This window comes from Blennius ocellaris (assembly GCF_963422515.1).
Source record: "Blennius ocellaris genome assembly, chromosome: 2".
In the NCBI taxonomy this organism is placed as follows: Eukaryota; Metazoa; Chordata; class Actinopteri; order Blenniiformes; family Blenniidae; genus Blennius; species Blennius ocellaris.
Genome location: NC_137651.1, coordinates 28,976,916 through 28,996,498, shown reverse-complemented (window position 1 = coordinate 28,996,498; position 19,583 = coordinate 28,976,916). Strand labels below are relative to the sequence as shown.

Genomic DNA, 19,583 nt, shown 5'->3' with positions numbered 1-19,583 from the left:
AGCAGGCCACGCCCCCTCGCCGCAGCCACACTTCCATTCTAACTTTTCTACTGCACGGCTTATTTTTCTCGCTTCCAACGTGTTGAGAAACACGTTTCGCTGACTAGTTTCAGTAATAAGAGAGCGTTTGTGTCGGCAGCTTCCGAGTGACGCGTTCAGGTGCATCACGTAACTCCGCCCTCCGACACGTTAACGAGCTGCGGAGCTCCTACAGCAGCGAGGCTACATGCTAAACAGGATTCAAATATGACCGGTAGTCATTAGCGAGCTGGAACATGCATGCGCAGCACTCGGCAGTGACCGAGTTTCATACTGTGGCGCGGCAGAACCAAATGTTCTTTGGCCAGAGGGAGCTGGACAAAAGAAAGTCACAGCGTTTTGTTCAGCGGGACTTTCTTCTTGTTCCCATGGAGGATGAATCGGCCTTCAGGCGGCGGCGGAAAGTCGCGGCCGCAGACAGAGGGACACCTCTGAACCACAAGCAGACGTTCAAATGTGACCGACAAGCTACCGAAGGGTCCATCAGGACCGTCTGACTTCCTCCGCTCTGAAAACATCGTTCAGACATCCTGGACTGTCTCACTTAAAAATGTTCCACTGATGCGACTAAGAAAACATTAGGCAGTCTATAAATGACCCAAGTTCAACCCCGTTCAAAAAGAGAGAGGGGGTGGGGGGGCACTGGAAAGTAAGGAAAGAGCCAAAATAGACAAAATATGAACGATGATAAATCTCAGTAGGTTAATGATGGTTACAACACTAATAGATAATCAAGATGACTGAGTGTTTTCACAAGTTAAATATGAACACACGGATGCTGGTTTTGTAATATTTCCCTGCTTTTCCAACTATTAGTACAACCTTAAATGACCGTTTTGCCTCACAGAAACACTGATTGAGTTTTAGTTTAGACTTGTATTTCCTGCCGAAGGTGCTCAAGAGCGGCTTCTTATCCTCACCAACTCAACAGGCAGCATCATTTCACGTCCAGGCAGCTTTTAAATTGATCACCGCCTGTAGTATAACACTCTGACCTTTTTCCTAAAAACAGTTAGCAGCAGACCTTCCTTTCTCTCCGTATTCAACAAGGAATATTTTTCCTTTCCTGATTAAATAAACATTTCCTGCAGCGGGACGGCCTGGATGACCCCCCGAGTGGAAGAAACGAGGTCGGCCTGCTGTGAGATGGCTGCAGGAGAGAGGATGTAGAGTGGCGAGGCTCTGAAAGGCACGACTGAAGGAAAAAGATAGAATAAAATACAAAAAACTGCATCTTCAGAGAGGAAGGGAGGGTTTCGAGGGTCAACGCCACTCACCCCCGTGCTCCTCCACAACGTCCAGGATTCAGACCTTCTCGTTCAAACAAGCGGATTAACAAGTTCTTGTTTCAACGTCGCACCTCCTCGCCCGCAAATCGAATTAGACACACGCCTAATTAGAACTTGGAACGTTTGCCGTCGTGACTTGACCACCTTTGCGTTTAATCAAGGCTCATAAATCCCCCCCACAATGAGCTGCTAATTATTGCTGCAGCCAACAATTATTGACATTATCACAAAATCTGCTAATTATTTTACCCCCATTAGTCCCATAATTGTTTTTTCGCTGAAAAGTAGTGAAGGGACTCTATTTACATTCCCACAGTGCAGCCTGATGCATTCAGATTCAACACTGTGTCACACGTGACAAACTAAATTATGGAATTAAATGTTAAAAAAGGACCTGGAACAGAAAAATATTTGTCATTTTTTTCTGAATGTTGATTAAACTTTCAGTCGATGGTCAAAATATTTACACCCGAGACTGAGCGGGGTGGGGGGGGGGGGGAATGAAAACGAAACATGATTTTCCAATATCATTCTCCACTAATAATCCCACAGATGCAAAAACAAAGCGGCGATTCCATGATAGGACTTCAACGGCAGCAGGTATGAATCCTGAGACAACCCACAGACACCGAGGGGGGGGGGGGGGGGGGGGGGGGAGAGAGACTACAACACTCTGCCTGCTTCTGGGGCGACGGAACACAATAAACGCTGCAACCGTGGCCTTGGATGTGCTCCGCCCCCGATAACAAGACAACCCCCCCCCCCCTCCTCCCCACTCTGCCTTCCAGGAGAGATCTCAACCATCACCCTCGACTCACCACATACTAAACTACTGCTTGTAGCCCGAACCATCGCCAAGGAAACCACACTCACAAACGGGAAATCAAAAAATGATATCAGTAGACATCAATGGAAAAATCTGCTGTCTGACTATATTATTACAGCATCTCAGTCGACGCTCCCTGAATTTATGACAATAGAACCTCAATTCCAAAACAAACTCTTTCAATTTCTACAAAATGGATAATTTCACTTTTTTTTGTGACTCCTTTCTATGTTCCTATACAAACTATTTCCTTTCTCCTCCGTTTCCTCCATAAACATAACCAAGTCCCACTTAGCATTTCATATACAAGCACACACACATTATGTAAACAGTATTTGAGGCAGCACTTGTTTGTATTACTTTGTATATAGAATGTATTGTTCACCATCACACATCTATGGAATTGTTTACTGTTTTGTATTGTTTATCTGCACTACCTTAAATTAAAAAAAAAGGGAAAAAAAGAAGACGAGAGACAGAAAACTTCAGACAAACCACAAGAAGAAAAAATAAAAGCCAACCTCCACCACCACCACCACCACCACCACCACCACCACCACCACCACCACCCTCCCCCCTGCAGAGTCTCCGTCACGCCTGGACTTCATTATGAAGTGAAACGGAAATCATCGCTGCCGATCTGGGAGAATCTAGGAGACGCTGTCGTCTGTCCATGCACACAAAGGACAGTCCGGGTCGCTCCGGCCCGAAGAGTCTCCGTGTAAAAAAAAAAAAAAAACAACAACAACAAAAAATGGATGGGGTGTAAATTTAAACATCCCCCAGCTCCCTTATTTTATAAGACACACGGCAACCCAGATAAAAATAGATTCCTTCTTCTTTTTTTATTATTAATTTCCCCTAAATTGCTCTTGATTTCCCACAAGAAATATTTGAAAGATTATAATCAGGCCTTGCCTTTAAAAACAAGGGTGGTGGGTGGGTGGGTGGGGGGGGGGGGGGTCACAGTTCTCTTTGTCTGGACAATCTTAAATCCACGGCAGCGTTTCGCCACGCAAACGCTCAGAATTCACAGACACGACTGGCGAGGAGCTCCTCTGCCAACGGCGTGTGTTTGTTTACGCTCCGTCTGCGATTCCAGCCCGATGGAGGACGACTGCGAGACGCCGGCGCCGCTGCAAACGGGAGGCGGCCCACTGGCATCCTGCAACGTCCTCCTCCTCGCCGCCGCCACTCAAACGCATGCATTTTGTTCCCTGCTCTCATACGTTAAAATGTTGATTTATCCACAAATCACATTGCGGTTGTATTCATTCAAGCCAAAACCTGACAAGCTGCCGGCATCTAAAAACCACTGAAAAAATCAAATCACTTGATTTTTTTTCCATTTAATGTATTTGAAAATAAATTTTGGCAGTTTGGCCTTACAAAGGTATAAAATGTGTGCTGCCATTGAGAAGCTGCAGCATCAGGCAGTGACGAAACTAAACCGCCTCGTGCTGAGAAGGAATTACACAAATATGAACATTGTTAATGGTTGAGAAATCAAAAGTAAATCAGGAGAAATTCCCAAAGCAGTCCAGACTCTCAGGAATCCACAAGGAGGCATGATGGGAGAATTAAAAAAAAAAAAAAAGAAAGAAAGGAAAAAAAGAAAAAAGAAAGGGCCTCGGCTGGCCAGGACAAACAAGCAGTAACCTCTGGATGACAGCAGCAATGTGGTTTAGTAATACACAATGGAAAGACAACAAATGATTTCCTAGTACAGGTACTTAGTGGATATCTTTATAAAGCTAAATTTAATAAAAAACAAACCAAAAAAAAAAAACTGTGCACACACTGACAGCCTGTGGAGTTATTAAGTACCACAACAGTTGTGAATACTTGTGTGCAAACGTCAGAACGACGTGGACGTTTAAGCAACTTCCTCGAGATGATAAAGTCATTTAAAGAAAGGCTCCAAAGTATTTTTTTTTTTTAAAAAGGGAGAAAAACAATCAATCGCAATGGTCTGAAGCAAAAAAAACTCCACCTGTGCAGCGACAAAAGGAGCAGAAAACACATTTAATGATTTTTTTTTTTTCTTTTCATGTCCCCTTCTCTCTCCCTCAGGTGTTTTAATTCCACTTAGCAGACAAAACCCAGGAGTGTGTTTTGTTTGTTTGTTTTGTTTTATTTTCTGGAGCGCGCAGCCCCGGATCGTACCTTCTTGTGTCGGTCTTTGAACGGCAGCGCAGGCCACGGCATCTCCTGCACGAAGTCCTGCCAGTGCTTCTGGTCCTGGTCCGACGAGACGAAGACGATCTCCAATTTGTCCTTGTGCTCCGACGCCTTCTTGAACCGGCCGTAAAACTCCGCCAGGCTGCCGCTGAACTGCCGGCACGGCGCGTTCAGGCTGCAGCCGAAGAAGAGCCCGAGCAGCGACAGACGGCCGCCCAGCGACTGCACGTCCACCTCGGCCGTCTCGCCGTCGACGAGCCGCTCCCCGAGCAGACTCACCAGGAACTCCGACATGGCAGCGGCCGGCGCTCGGTGCTCGTTCCCCGGTCCCAGCTGCGGCTGCTGGGCATGTAACGGCTGCGCTGAGCACGAGGCGAGGCGGGGCGAGGCGAGGCGAGGAGTCGCCGCCGGCTCCGGTGGTGGTGGGGGGGGGGGAGGGTTGGGGGGGTGTGCGGGTCGGGCTGAGCCGCGGTGACTCGTGAGGCGCGTCGTGGTGTGACGGCGGCTCGCGCTCCGGTCCGTGTCCGTGTGTGTGTGTGTGTGTGCAGGAATGCGCTCCGCTTTAAACCTCCCTGACTGAAACAGAAACAAGCGCCGCTCCTTCTTCACCAGAAAACTCACTTTCGTCACGATACTTGATTTCCCCCACTAGTCCAGGGATTTCACGCGACACCACGAGTGTCAAGTGAATTAAAAAAAAAAAAAAAGCAACAAAATTGATTCCAAAAATAAATGTGGTTAATGTACATGTTTTATATCACCGCCAAAATTATTATTTTTTTTTTTTAACATTATAAAGCAACCTGACTTTTTCCTTTGACTCAAAAAATTATCGAAAAAAAGAACGTTTTTTGTTGGTTTTTTTTTTCAACTTAATGAAATAGCCGTTTTATTAAAGGGGATTGTGCAGGTTTTCTATTATTGCTGGGTCCGCCTCACAGCCACAATGCAATGGATGTGCTGCCACCTTGTGCATTACAAATATACTCAACCCACGAAGGTAAGGTTCAGTATGAAACGGCTTTTTTTATTTTTAACTTAAGTGTCGTTCTTTTTTATCTTTCGTTTTGTTTATTTGTTTATTTTTTGTTAATTGCACCAAATGAAGATATAATGCAGAACTACAAAAAAAACCCAAAAAAACCAAATAGTGCAAAGAGAGGAAATAATCCCAAATGACTTTTATGTAATAATCCCCATCAACAAATATATTCAATTCAACTGTTGATCGTAATGAAAAGCCACCTACAACACATAACATATCAGCTCATAATTCTTGTCGTTGGGATTTTCTTTTTCCCCGAATAATACATATATTCTTTTTTATTCTGGTTTCTGATTTGAAAAGCACTCAGAAGACTGTGCTATGTAGACCGAGCACTTCTAAAAGTTTACTGACAATCAATATATCAGCTATATGCGCCTATTTAACCGATATAGTATAGTATATATACAGTACATATCTATTTGGGTTATTTTATTTTGAGTACTAAATGTAGTCGTTTCTTATGTCTACCCACATGGAAAGAACCTATATAAACATATATGTTTTAATATAGGTTTTTAATATAAGTGACATATATCAAATTGGCCGTTTTCCTATATTATATGTACATAAATGCACATATATGTACACATATACGTACATACAGGCACCTATATAGATACACATATATATGCACGTATCTGTGTGCATATATGCACCTATATGTTCTTCTTGTATAATTGGTTTTTAGTTAGTTCTTAGTTATTTCCTTGATAATGTATGACAGCTGCCAAAGTGAGATATGGGCTATATATATATGTGGACATAAAGAAGCAGTACAGGAGACCTATATGGCCTGTATATTCACATATATGCACCTCAATTTTGCCTATATGTGGCATATATACGCATATATGCAGCATATATGTGCATATAAACTGCTTATAGGTTTCATATATGCGCATATATCCTCGTATAGGTTCTTAGCATGTGGGTATGTTTGTTGAGATGGGATTGTCTTTACTATTAAACACATTTAATAGTGTTTTCTTTCTTGAAAAGCTATTTAAGTATCTTACACATCCAAAAATTAATACAGTCCGTGATAATATTATTATTATTTATTTATTTATTTTTGTGGTAAACGAGATTACAGCGGTGGCTTGACAGCCGTCGAGTCATACTCTCGCGAGAGTTCCAGATCTCGGGCAAGCAGTGTTGATGCGGCTTTGGCGGTCTTTATGACGGGTCGGTGGTCCTCCTCCTCCTCCTCCCTCCTTCCCCTCTTCTCTCTCATTCAGTTGTTAGTCTCCCCCGGAGCAGGTAAGCAGTCGCTGAAAGCGCCATAACAATCGCTTCACGGCCACTCGACGTCAAACTAACGTGTCTCCATTGACGGTTGAGCGCGCGGGCGTAACGTTTCGTTAGCCGCCGCAGCTAGTTCTCGTCAAGTTTCCTGTAAAGTTGACGTGAACTGACTCCTCTACGTCGAGACGTCATTTAAACCTCGTCGTTATAACGTCCGTCCAGGACAAACACGAAGAGTCTCGCTCAGGAGTCATGAAGCGCGGCGTGTTTGTTTCCCCCCCAGTTTGATATTCGTGTGTCCCAAGATGTCGAAGAGGAAAAGCAGCTCTGCCAGTGAGAAGGCCAGCAAACGGACCAGAGCCGAGGAGGAGGAAGAGGAGGGTGAAGGTCCTGTCAGTGACCAGGAACATCCTCATCTGAGCCACCAGGTGCGTCATACCCTAACCCTAACCCCCCCCCCCCCCCCCCCCCTGTTTTCAAAACACCCATATTAGAAGACTTTGGAACTATACAGTGTAATAATAAAATGTTCTAAACACGGTGTCCACCAAAGAAATACACACGGAAGCTAAATACATTCTTACTAGTATAAAACACAACAGGTTTATATAACTTTAGAAGCGTATATATGTGAAATGCGAGTCCTTCGGCGCAATTGCCCTCAATTCAAAGGGGAAGGGGTAAGACGAAGGGCTGAGGGGTAGAATTGGGATTGGCCCTTCCTGTTGCTGTGCAGCGAATAAGCAGTTCATTTTGAGTTTCGTGCATAAACAAACTGCTCCCGACTGCCGTGTTGAATTCAAGTGAACGTGTTTTGCAGAGATGGTCATAAAAAAAATAAAAAAAAAATCACTTGTGTTTATTTGCAGAGCACGAGGGAGGTGGTGAGCGATGCGGGGATTGTGGAAAGCATCACACTGAAGAACTTCATGTGCCACTCGCTCCTCGGACCCTTTACCTTTGGCCCCAACGTCAACTTTGTCGTGGGCAACAATGGAAGTAAGTGGGACATTGTCGGGAGGATCCGAGAGGAAGACGATCACCCCGTCGTGAGAGCGATAGTGTTTTTCAATCTCAGGAACGACTTTCATTTGACGTGTGAACTCAGTTGACGGAACGATGGTTTTTAAGCGTAACGACCTGAAACTCTCATCACACACATGTGACACTGTGCGGTTGATGTGTTTTTACAATAACTTCCACGTGTGGAACCAATTTGTTTTTTTTGTTTTTTTTAATTCCAGGTGGGAAAAGTGCAGTTTTGACGGCGCTCATCGTCGCCTTGGGTGGAAATGCAAACGCCACAAACAGGGGCTTATCTCTGAAGGGCTTCGTGAAAGAAGGAGAAGGGTAAACATGTCACCGTCACGTGATGGACATTATCCTGCGAGCGCTGCTCATTCGCTTTTGTCTTTCGTTGCCCTGTTGACATCACTGCGTGTCGCTCAACCGTGCTTCAAATGGGGAACGTTGTAGTTGTGACAAGACAAGATTCCACAGCAAATCACTCGTTTATATCGTGAGCTGATAGAAAACGCATATTGAAAATTGCCTGTTTTGTGAAAGATGGACGTTATCTGTCATAATTATTCTACAGCCAAAAGACACAAAATATTGTCACTCAACCGAGTCGTAAAATGATTAAGATCCCGAGACGGTCAAATATTTAAACTCTCTATGTTCGCTGTGGATGTGGCCTGTGTCTAATTCTTTGTTTCGCTTCTCCCCGCTCATTGGATTTGTTGTCCGTCTGTGTTTCTTCAGTTCAGCAGACGTCTCCATCACGCTGCGTAACGTTGGCAGGGATGCGTACAAACCAGACGTGTATGGTTCGGCCGTCACCGTAGACATGAGGATAACCCGCGACGGGCTGAGAACCTACAAACTGAGGAGCAAATCGGGTACGAGCTCAACATACGTCACTCTTTTGTTCCTTTCTGAAATAAACCCAAATCTAATGTTAAGAACTCACTTCTTTTTTCCCTTCTCTTCCAGGCCAAGTCGTCTCCACCAAGAAAGAGGAGTTGCTCTCCATCTTGGACAATTATAATATTCAAGTATGAGATGTTGGCTTTGAGCAGCGCAGATCGTTCAGTTGGTTCGAAGAAAATCGTGTTCCGGCAACTTAACATTCTGTTTTCTTGTTGTTTTCCCAGGTCAACAATCCCGTGTCGGTTCTAACTCAGGAGATGAGCAAATACTTCCTGCATTCAAAAGGACAAGGGGACAAGTACAAGGTTAGTTCACAGATTGTAAGAACAATTACAACTGTGTTGTAATAGTACTGTAAAAATGTTAAAATACTCTTCTTTTTTTTTTTATCAGTTTTTCATGAAAGCCACACAACTGGAGCAGATGAAAGATGACTTTGTCCACATTAAAAAAACCAAACGTGTCACGGAGGACAAAGTTGAGCAACACAACGAGGTGATTTGACTGAAACTTGTCGACTTTATTTGTCGGCTTTCACCTGCTCACCCGAAATTGAGGTAAAAAAAAGTAAGATGTGTAATGATGTCACTGTTGCAGTGCTTGAAAGAGCTTAAACGTAAGTACCTGGAGAAAGAGGACCGTTACAAGAGCCTGGCGTCGCTGGACGAAATGCGCTCCAAGCTGGAAGAGTTACAGAAACAGATGGCGTGGGCTTTGGTGAGTTTGGTGTCCGACACAAACTCCCACCACTCTATTTCCACTCCATTTCCACACTATTAGGCGCACGTGAATATTAAGCGGAAGCCACCAAATTTAATAAGGGGGAGAAAAAAATGTTGCACTTTTTTTTATAAGCCGCAGTTGTTTATGTTGTCACAGAGCTTGAATTTTACTGTGGGGGATTGCGCCTATTTTCGTAATTAAAAAAAAAAAAAAAAATCCATATATTAACCACGGGATTCAAAGCGTGTGGAAAAAGATTGGCGGGTTATAGTCTGGAAATGACGGCAGTACGACAGGAACTTGAAGAGTGGCTCCTCTAAATGGAGAGTCTGGGTAACAAATGTTCAGATTCAGATTCAGAATGACTTTATTACTCCCTTGGGACGACTCCCTCAGGGAAATTCAAGTTCCAGCAGCTTTTAACAGGACAGGGGCAGAAACACAGAGAGCAAAGGATAAAGAATAAATAAAATAGGATAAGGCTAAACAAATAAAATAAGATAAATAATTATGTACAATATTATATAGACTCTTCACGAACCTTTACTAAATAGAAATAGCAACCAAAAAAAAAAGCTCCAAATAAAATATAAAGTGACAGGTGACGTTAAAAATGCACTGTGGTTCCAGAGAGATTTATGAGTTGGGTCGCTGCTACCTCCCTTCTGCCTTCTGACCGTTTGTTGCAGGTGAGTGAACTGGAGAAGAACTTGCAGCCGTTGAAGGAGCAGCTGGACGGCAACAAACGTTCCACCGCGAAATACGACGAGAAAGTCCAGGAATGGAAGGTAGTTTTATTTTGTCTCATTTCAACACAATCGCCATTATTAAACCAGACCCCCCCCCTCCCCCCCCCGTCGGTGGTTTGTGTGAACTTTAATGTTATATTCACAGAGAAACCAGAGCTATACGAGTAGAGCTGTGATACATCATTAATAGAAGTGTCATTATTGTTTCATAAACTTCATTTAAATGCAGTGATACTGCACGGTCCAATACGCAGATTTAATAGTCAATGACGATTTTTGCTCATCGAATGACTTCCACTGCTTCTTTACGTTGCTCACATCAGCTTAGCTTCAGTTGACGTACGGCCCTTTAAGTGCTCTTCAACATGGAGAACTCGTGCTTCTCTCATCTGTGTTTCTCTCATTGTGTAGAATAAGGTGGAGGAGGCTGAGAAGAAGTACAAGCAGATCCAGGAGAAGCTGGAGGATATCACGCTGCAGGTCCAGGAGCTGCAGCCCAAATGTGCCGAGCTGAAAACTGAAGCCCAGAAGTGGAACACGCTCATCAAGTCCAGCGAGGTCAGAGTTCAGAAAGTTTACTAATGACTATGTAAAGTTGTTTTTCTTCCACAGGCCTCGTGAAATTCCTTACTGCAGTGTTTTTCAACCGCTGTGCCGCGGCACACTGGTGTTTCCATGAGATCTGGTCAGGTGTGCCGTGGGAAATGATCCAATTTCACATTTTTTTTCTAAAAAAACATTCGCTCTCACAGCCGACAGTGAGTTGCAGAGTAATCATGTATAAATACTCTTCGCCACTAGATGGCAGCACAGAACGTTGTCGGTGAAATGAAACTTAACAGACGTCAGTCTGGTTAATCTCCACTTCCTGCTACCATCTTGTATCAAAGTACTGTGTCAGTGACAGTGATGGAGACGTTTTTGAAAAGGAAGAATGTGAACCAGGATCTCAGCTCTTCATCCATCAGGTCCAGGTTTCACACTGAGGGAGTAAAAATAAAAAAAAGAAATTGCGAAATACTTTTTCTCTGTACTTATTTGATTCCTGTTGATAAAACTTTGATGAGAAATACTTTATATTGTTAATAGAGGCTGCAGAGTTTCACATTTTAACATTTTCGGGTGGTGGTGTGACTCCAGATTTTTCCAAAGAAAAAAGTGTGCCTTGGCTCAAAAAAGGTTGAAAAACACTGCCTTACTGCAATACACACAGGAAAAAAAAACCAACAAAAAAAACTAAGCAAGATTCTACCTTGTCTGTACTAATCGTGTGCAAACCTCCGCGACGTTTCCCTCCTTCATTCATGTCGTCGCTCCAGGTCACTGCACATAGATGCAAAACTAACTTGCGAGATCTGGAAAAGGACAAAGCCCAGCTGTCTTCACGGATAAAAGATCTGAAGCTGAGGTACACGGTGCTCGTGTTTCCATGTCCTCTGTGTTTCGTCGGTCCTCCTTGAGCCATTTGTCATCTTCTCCCGTTTAACTCCCTGCAGCATCAGTCAGACATCCGGAGCCGAGAGCCAGGCCAGGGCCGAGCACGTCCAGCAGATTCAGGCCAACCTGGACAACCTGAGGCACCAGATCTCCACTCTGGGACAGCAGATCGACCAGTATGAACTTGCCAGCAGTCGTGCCAAGGAAGAGCAAGGCAAAATGAGGTCAGGACGTGAAAGTCTTGCAAGCAAAGTGGGAATAATTAACACAATTCTGACCAAAAGCACACTTGCCTAATGAGGAAACACTGACGCAAAGTAAAATTTAAATGTCACCATCAAGTTGTTGGGAAGCCTTCGACTTACAGGAGCGTAATGTTGGGACGACTCCAGCAGTGCAGCAGTGAAGCCTTTTGAAACGTGGTCTCTCCTCTTTGCCGTCAGGAAGGAGCAGGAAGGTCTGATTCGGTCCATCGAAGCCAACAAGAGGAACTTGCAGATTATGGAGAGCAGTCGCTCCAATCGGCTGCGGCGCTTCGGAGAGCACATGCCTGCACTGCTCAATGCGGTGGAGGAGGCGCACAGAGGAGGCCAGTTCAAGCAGAAACCCCGAGGACCTTTAGGTAAGAGTTGTTATCCAGTCGTACACTGGCAAGAAAGTCTGGAGCATTGAGACGTCCTTCTGTCCAACTTGGAACACGAGGAGTCACTAACCGTAACCTGCACTAGCTTCTGCTCAGTGAGAATGTGTGTTCTGAGCTCTGGCTCACGTTCCTTCCCCGTGTGCAGGTTACCTTATCAGCCTGAAGGACCCCGAGATGGCCCTGGCGGTGGAGGTGTGTCTGAAGGGTCAGCTGCAGGCCTTCACTTGTGACAACTATGAAGACGAGAGGGTGCTGCAGGGCCTCATGTCCAGAGTGTTCCCAGTGGGCCGCAGGCCTGTCATCATCACCAGCCACTTCCGCCCTCACGTCCACGACACAAGGAAGAAGTGAGGACAGCAAGTGGTCATTGGAAGGAGGAGTAATCAATACTTGTATTAGTCCCAAAATCCTATCTTCGTTTTGTTTGTGTGCTTCAGGGCGGTGAATCACCCCCAATACCCCTCCGTGCTTCAAGCGCTAGAAATTGAGGACTCGGTTGTGGCCAACTGCCTGATCGATCAGAAGGGTATCGAGAGCATTTTGCTGATCAAGGTAAAAAAAAAAACAACCAAGATGGTTTCCACACTTGAAAAGTGCCACGATCACAAAACACTGTGTTGACGTGTCTTTAAATTGTTTTCTACAGGATGAAATGGTTCACTGTGATGCCCTGTGGCTGTTTCACCAATTATACACACAACGGACTTTTAAAATGTATTGAACACAAGAAATGACACGAGCCCGTGTTTGCAGAATCGCACAGACGCCCGGAGGGTGATGCAGGGACCAAATCCTCCCAAGAACTGCTTCCAGGCCTACTCCAAGGAGGGAGATCAGATTTACACCAACCGTAATTACACTGCCGACCAAACCAGAGCCAACTACCTCTCTGGAGACGTGGAGGAAGAGATCAGGTGTGTGTGTGTGAATCCCGCCGATCGGACCACCTCTACGCTGCTCTTGGTCCTGGGGTTTTGTTTCAGGTACGCGAGCCGCTGCTGCAGACATGAGCTGATGTTTCTCTCTCTGGTTGCAGGCACCTGCAGAGGGAAGTGGAGAATCAGGAAGCTCAGGCAAGTCGCTTCCAGCAACAGATGAACAGGTTGAACGACAACATCAAGCAGAATGAAGCGCTCCTGAGGAAATCCCACGTGGAGCAAAAGACCACCAAAGTAACCGTTTTTCTTTTTTTGAAAGAGAAATGCATTGAAATATAAGTATATATACTTCTGTATATATTTGAATTTGAATATAAATATAAGTCCTAGTGAAATGTAAAACGCTACTTTGCAAAAAACGATAGTTGGGGTACTACTTCTAAGGTTCCTCCGACTCTGCCCCACCACTGTTGTCGCATAACAAAGTTATTTGAATTTTGAATCTCCAGCCGAGGAAGTCGGGGGAATCCTTCTTCGTGGGCGTGACGTCAAGAGTTGTGCAGATCTCCATCTGTTGTGTTTATATCGGCTTGTTTCCCTCTTAAATATCCAAGTTTTTACAGTGTTTTGAAGTTATAGTCGGTGTTTTATGAGCCTTGACGAAAGATTGAGCCTGGAAGAGACCAGAGAGGAGAAAAGGAGCAGGGGCAGCGGGAGCTGCTAGCTCAGGCGGCTAGCAGACAATCAAGTAATGCCTGGACTCATCTTCGGTGATTCCGCTCAGTCAGAAAAGCTCTTCGACATGTTGGATCCAGGAAGCCGGTCGTTCTGACAAAAGTCAGGAGCCTCAAAGCCTCAAAGGTGAAAACTGGCGGCTGCTGAGGCGAGGAGACGAGGACGAATGGAGGACGAAGCGTCTTCTGCTTCCTCAAACATGTTCCAGACGGGGTCACCGATGGCAGAACGACCTTCTGTGTCTTCTTCATCAATCACTGGATTTGAAATGATGATGATGATGAAATCTGGTTAAATTCAGCCTCTTCGTGGTCAAAACTCTGATCCTCCATCATGTAAACACAACTTGGGCGTGTGCACAACTCGTGATGTCACTCTATTATTGTTCTACTATTTTCTCGCAGATTGCCGTGTTTTAACATTTTACCCTTCAGCCAGTTAGCATGAAAAATGTCCCTAGAAGCGACAGCCAGAGTGTTTTGGAGGTCGAATTTTCATTTCACTAGGACTTTAAGTGGAGCTGTTCTGACAATCAGTGAAACAAGTAGCTTATGACGCAAGTTTATTCAATTGCAATAAGTAAATACCATCAGGATTTTCAATTTGAATTAAACGAAAATTCTTTTGATTTATTTTTTTAATTGTTCTTTTAGAACAAAGCCACCAAGTTGGAGCTTGAGCTGACAGACCTCCAGAATGTGGAGGAGCCTCAGTCGGAGGACCTCAGGCCTTTGGTTTGTACACGTCGCCCCGACGGGCTTTACTCTTCTCGCCGCCCCAAACCACGAACTCCCAAAGTCAGAAAGTCGACTTCCTGCTATTTACCACGTTCCCTCGTTCACGACAGGAGGAAGATCTGAAGGAGATTGTCGCCAAGATCGCGTCCAAGCGGGCCGAACTTGACGAGGCTCATGCCAAGATGGCCGACCTCAGGGCCTCCTATGAAAAGGCCGATCAGGAGTACAAGCAGCACAAAGAGCAAATCGGAACCATCGCAGAGGAAGCCGATTCGGTCAAGGTAAGAAGGAGGTGCACTGCAGTTCATAGTTTTTTCTGGAGATTCTTTCCAGGGCAAAGACGCGATGCCGCGTAACTTGAGAGCATTTCCTCTAAAAAAAAAATCATACTGGAGAAAAATACTCAGTGAAATCCAGACTCAAATATCACTGAAGGATCCATTTGTTTTGCCCGAACCCCCACCAGCCCCCACTTCCTCTAACTTCTCGTGTTTCTTCAATTTGTCTCACGACAGGAAGATCTGAGTAAAGCCGACCAGGACGTGATGAAGTGCAAACATCACAAGAAACACTACGACGAGAAGCGAACCGACCATCTCCGTGACATCCAAACTCTTGAAGGCCAACTGAAGAAGAAGGAGCAGGAACTCCAGGTACTTTGAGACGGAGGCGGGACTCCTGCATGTTTCTCACGCCCTCTTGCTCCAGAATATTGAGACGACGAGCCGCTCTGGAATTTGATTCGGTTCGTTTCTGCTTCGCGTGAATTAGTCCTCAAATAAAATCTGGTGTTGCAGACCTAAACTTTTAAGTTTGTGGTAAATGTACAAACAGATTCATTGTGGAGGCTCGTTTTTTTTTTTTTTTTTTTTATTTAAAGTCGTGAGGATTAACTGACTTGTCCTTGGGGTCCAGACGTCGACAGGCAAGGCCACAGAGATCTCTCTGGAGAGAGTGGCTGTGCGCCGGTCGGCTCAGAGTCTGGACAGCGAGATCAGCCGCCTCAAGGTGAAGATCTCCACCCAGCAGGAGCAGCAGGGAGACCCGGTGGAGGTGCTCAGGTGTGTGACGCAGCGCCTATAATGTAATGTGAATAATGCAGTCAGCCGGTGCTTGAACCTCTTTCCCCTCTGTCTCCGCCGCACCCGCAGGCAGTACCACGAGGCGCTGGAGAGCTACAAGAACATGGCGCAGCAAATGAAGCATCTGAACAGCTTCATCAAACGTCTGGACAAGATCATGAACGAGAGACATCAGGCTTACTCTGAACTCCGGAGGCAAGTGGTGAACTTCCCGGTCACCGGGGCGTCGTTTTCGGCGCCGCGGGCAAACGCACGTTATTGACAACTGTGTCCAGTGTTTTGTATCTCAGTGGGAAGAGACTCCTTTTTAAGCAATGCAAGCTTCCTTCTAAAAGTAATGCGCTGTTGTTTTCTTGCAGGTTCCTCTCAGCCCGCTGCAAATATTACTTTGACAGCATGCTAGCTCAGAGAGGCTACAGCGGAAACATGACTTTTGACCACAACAACGAGACTCTGTCCATCTCGGTAAGACGCACACCTGAAGCCCCGTTTCCACCGCACAAAAGTGCGGGGACGGAACGGAGCGGAACGGCAAAGCGAAACCGGAGCTCGGCTCCGGTACCCGTTTCCACCCGCAGAGAGGAGCTTCAAACGTGGGCGGGGCTTAAGAGCTCCGCAGATATGTGACGTTACAACAGTCGTCTCAGCCTGGCTGCAGATCTCGATCTTATGAATCCTCTGTTGTTGTTTACATCCTCCACATTGCACTTGTTGTTTAGTTAACTGTTAGTTTTTGCAGCCGCAACTTCCGTGTTTGTTCTGAGAGAGCGAACGCTCCGGCGACTTGTCCCGCACCGAGCGCCCCGGTTGGCGACACGGGAGCCTTGAGCTTTCTGCTCAAACGCAGGAGCAGCCACTCCACTCCGGCGCTGAGGTGCAGGAGTGCGATCAGCTCCACTCCGGCGCTGATCGCGCTCCTGCAGCTCCGCGCCGGAACACGGGGGCTCCGAGCTCCTCTGCATGGCGTCCGCGGTCCGTCCCCGCGATGCCTCAGAAACCACAGACCCACGGAGTGCCGCGCGCGCCGGCAAAGTGGGAGCGCCGCAGGTCTGTGGTTTCTGTTCAAACGCGAGGCAGAGGCGGTCGGTGTTCTGTTCAACCGCGGTCAGTGCCGCTGCATCGCGGGGACGGACCGCGGACGCGATGCAGAGGAGCTCGGAGCCTCCGTGTTCCGGCGCAGAGCTGCAGGAGCGCGATCAGCGCCGGAGTGGAGTGGCTGAGCAGAAAGCTCAAGGCTCCCGTGTCCCGGAGCCGCGCACCCACGTCACGGCGCGCGCTGTGCTGCAAACAGAAAGCTCCAACGCGATGCAAAGTCCCGAGCCCCACAGCAACACTAAAGTTGAGCAGCAAAGAAAAGAAAAACCAACCAGAGCAAAGCTGACCACACTGACAGCAGAGGATTCATCCAGCCGACACATTAACATATTGAGGGCGTGTCGTAAATCACTGACTAATCAGCAGACGGCTCCTCAAACTCAGACCCGTTCCATGGTCCTGGTACCCCGACGGAAGGGGAGCGGGAAAAAGACCGCCTTTGGAGCGCTTGTTTCCGCATTCCTGCGGTGGAAACGCGAAGCGGAACGGACTACACCGGTCCATCCCCGCACTTTGTGTGCGGTGGAAACGGGGCTTTTTAACCAACGCAACAGTTTATACGGCGCCCTCCTCCCCGCCACCGTTCTCCTCCACTCTGCCTCTTTACCGCTCCCTACAGGTGCAGCCAGGCCAGGGCAACAAGGCCGACCTGAGCGACATGCACTCCTTGTCGGGAGGCGAGCGCTCCTTCTCCACCGTGTGCTTCGTCCTCTCCCTCTGGGCCATCACCGAGGCGCCCTTCCGCTGCCTCGACGAGTTTGACGTCTACATGGTAAAGAAAGAGTTTCCATTGGGATTTGAAGTGTTTTCACAACGGGTGCTTCACCAAGTCCACGAAATGAAAACCCGAGATGGTCAGCGGTAGAATCAAATAAATGGAAGCGTGTTGGAGCCGCTGAAGAAAAAGGTTTAGGAGGAGGAAGTGTATAAAAAAAATAAAAAAGCCTCATGCACTTTAGAAACATCGAAAATCTTTTTTTTTTGTTTTTTTTAACACAACCTGGAAACGTCCTGTCATCCATCCTCATGCCAGAGCATGTGACTGTTTCTACAAAATGCATCGCAGGCGGTTTGATGAAGTGAAACGACACCTGAAAGGACAACCTCTGGCTGCTTCTAACATTTATCCTTATTTAACAAGCGTAAAATCATACGTCTATAAGCAGCACGTGAACCTGTAGGACCACAATCATGTCATCATTTTGGCATCGACGGGAAAATGATGAGGGAAGGGACGTACAGACGTCTCCAATGGTTTGTTTTTCAATCGATTTTCGACTTATTTCTTAAAGTGCATGAAGATTTTTTTTTCTTTCCCTCAATGGCCCTAAAAAAATCTCGACTTTAATTTCCCACATTTTTAAAGTTGTTAAAAGTCCGTGCCCTAAAGGACTACAGTACCCACAACTCCCACTAGTGGATTTTGTTGGTACTCGTCATCAACCATACGCCTGTATGTAACCACAGTCTGCCTACGTGCTTATTGATATACATTTTATTGTGTTTCCCTTCCAGATAACCACACACACCCACACACATACACACTCAGCGATTCCGACGCACCTTTGTTTTATCATCTCCTGTAAACCCTCCCCGTCTCCATGTACCTGCCCTCCTCAATAAATCCTCTAGACCAGTGTTTTTCAACCACTGGTGTTTCCGCGAGATCTCGTCAGGTGTGCCGTTGGAAAGTATCCAATTTCACATTTTTTTCTAAAAATCATTTGCTCTCACAGCCGCTGGCAGCTGTGAGAGCAGTGTGTTGCAGAGTAATCATGTATAAATACTCTTCACCACTAGAGGGCAGCACAGAACTTTGCCGGTGAAATGGAAACTGACAGACGTCAGTGTGGTTCATCTCCACCTCCTGCTACCATCTTGTATCAAAGTACTGTGTCAGTGACAGTGATGGAGAAGTTTTTGAAAAGGGAGAATGTGAACCAGGATCTCAGCTCTTCATCCATCAGGTCCAGGTTTCACACTGACGGAGCAAAAATTGAAAAAAGAGATTTGGAAATACCTTTTTTCTGTATTTGATTCCTGTTGATAAAACTTCGATGAGAATGACTTTATATTGTTAATAGAGGCCGCAGAGTTTCACATTTTAACATTTTCGGGTGGTGGTGGTGGTGTGACTCCAGATTTTTCCAAACAAAAAAGTGTGCCTCGGCTCAAAAAAGGTTGAGAAGCACTGGTCTAGACTACATTGGAGCCACCGATTCCTTCTGACCGAGGAAGACTCGGCAAAAAAAATCGACATTGGATGCACACAGTTGTCCTACTGAAGTATATGAGGTTTTTTTTGTGTTTTTATTCCCCGCTGCTGGATTCAGTTCGACGAGGCTCCGCGCGCGGAAAGTGACGCGACGCCACCGGAGCTCGGCGCGTTTTTTTGATGCGTGCGTTTTTGCAGGACATGGTGAACCGGAGGATCTCCATGGACATGATGCTGAAGGTGGCGGCCGGTCAGCGCTACAGGCAGTTTGTTTTCCTCACACCACAAAGCATGAGGTAAGCATCGGCTTCCGGACGCTCCTGGGTTTAAACCCCCCGCGTCTTGCGGACGTCTTCACGCCACCTCTCGTCTCCCCAGCTCCCTCCCAGAGAGCAGGCTCATCCGCATCCTCCGACTCAAAGACCCCGACCGGAGCCAGAACGACGCGCAACGAGACGAAGAGGAGCAGTAAATGAGCCATTTAAACCCGAAGGAAGGTAACAAGGCCTGATGTCCGCGAGCGCTTGTGATTCTCAGGTTGTTTTCAGGAAGAGCATTTGTATTTTATTTTAATTTTAAATTTTTTTTTTTTTAGTTTCATCCTTTAATGTAGAATTTGGGCAATAAAATGTTAAACTTTATGTTACGGAGGTTCTGAACCAGGAAGAGAAAAAAAACATGATCTATTTACCTGGTGCTTTGTTCGAAATGACTTTTTATTAAAACAAA

General features: G+C 46.1%; 2 protein-coding genes across 2 annotated transcripts in view; one reads left to right on the top strand and one right to left on the bottom strand.

The window, feature by feature from the left end:
• Window positions 1-4,691, bottom strand: part of nxn (nucleoredoxin) — a 73,000-nt gene extending 68,309 nt beyond the window's left edge. The window contains exon 1 of the mRNA XM_080504632.1: window positions 4,321-4,691. Within this exon, the coding sequence (XP_080360758.1) occupies window positions 4,321-4,629 (309 nt within the window). The 5' untranslated portion in view covers window positions 4,630-4,691. The remainder of the gene's footprint in view (window positions 1-4,320) is intronic.
• Window positions 4,692-6,532: 1,841 nt separating this feature from the next.
• On the top strand, window positions 6,533-19,515 carry LOC308143177 (structural maintenance of chromosomes protein 6). Its single transcript, XM_080513917.1, has 27 exons — window positions 6,533-6,643; window positions 6,912-7,056; window positions 7,498-7,627; window positions 7,873-7,978; window positions 8,393-8,529; window positions 8,624-8,685; window positions 8,785-8,865; window positions 8,954-9,055; window positions 9,158-9,277; window positions 9,973-10,071; window positions 10,444-10,590; window positions 11,352-11,440; window positions 11,529-11,693; window positions 11,913-12,091; window positions 12,258-12,459; window positions 12,550-12,664; window positions 12,866-13,026; window positions 13,149-13,284; window positions 14,379-14,459; window positions 14,573-14,743; window positions 14,978-15,115; window positions 15,378-15,523; window positions 15,614-15,739; window positions 15,904-16,009; window positions 17,259-17,411; window positions 19,053-19,150; window positions 19,233-19,515. The coding sequence occupies exons 2-27, from the start codon at window positions 6,934-6,936 to the stop codon at window positions 19,324-19,326; spliced, it is 3,267 nt and encodes a 1,088-aa protein (XP_080370043.1). The 5' UTR covers window positions 6,533-6,643; window positions 6,912-6,933; the 3' UTR covers window positions 19,327-19,515.
• The last annotated feature ends 68 nt before the right edge of the window (window positions 19,516-19,583 follow it).

Coding starts and splice junctions, on each gene's coding strand:
- LOC308143177 (XM_080513917.1), top strand. CDS start 6,934: ATGTCGAAGAGGAAAAGCAGCTCTGCCAGTGAGAAGGCCAGCAAACGG. Junction 12,665..12,865: donor AGAGCATTTTGCTGATCAAG/GTAAAAAAAAAA, acceptor CCGTGTTTGCAG/AATCGCACAGACGCCCGGAG. Junction 19,151..19,232: donor CTCACACCACAAAGCATGAG/GTAAGCATCGGC, acceptor TCGTCTCCCCAG/CTCCCTCCCAGAGAGCAGGC.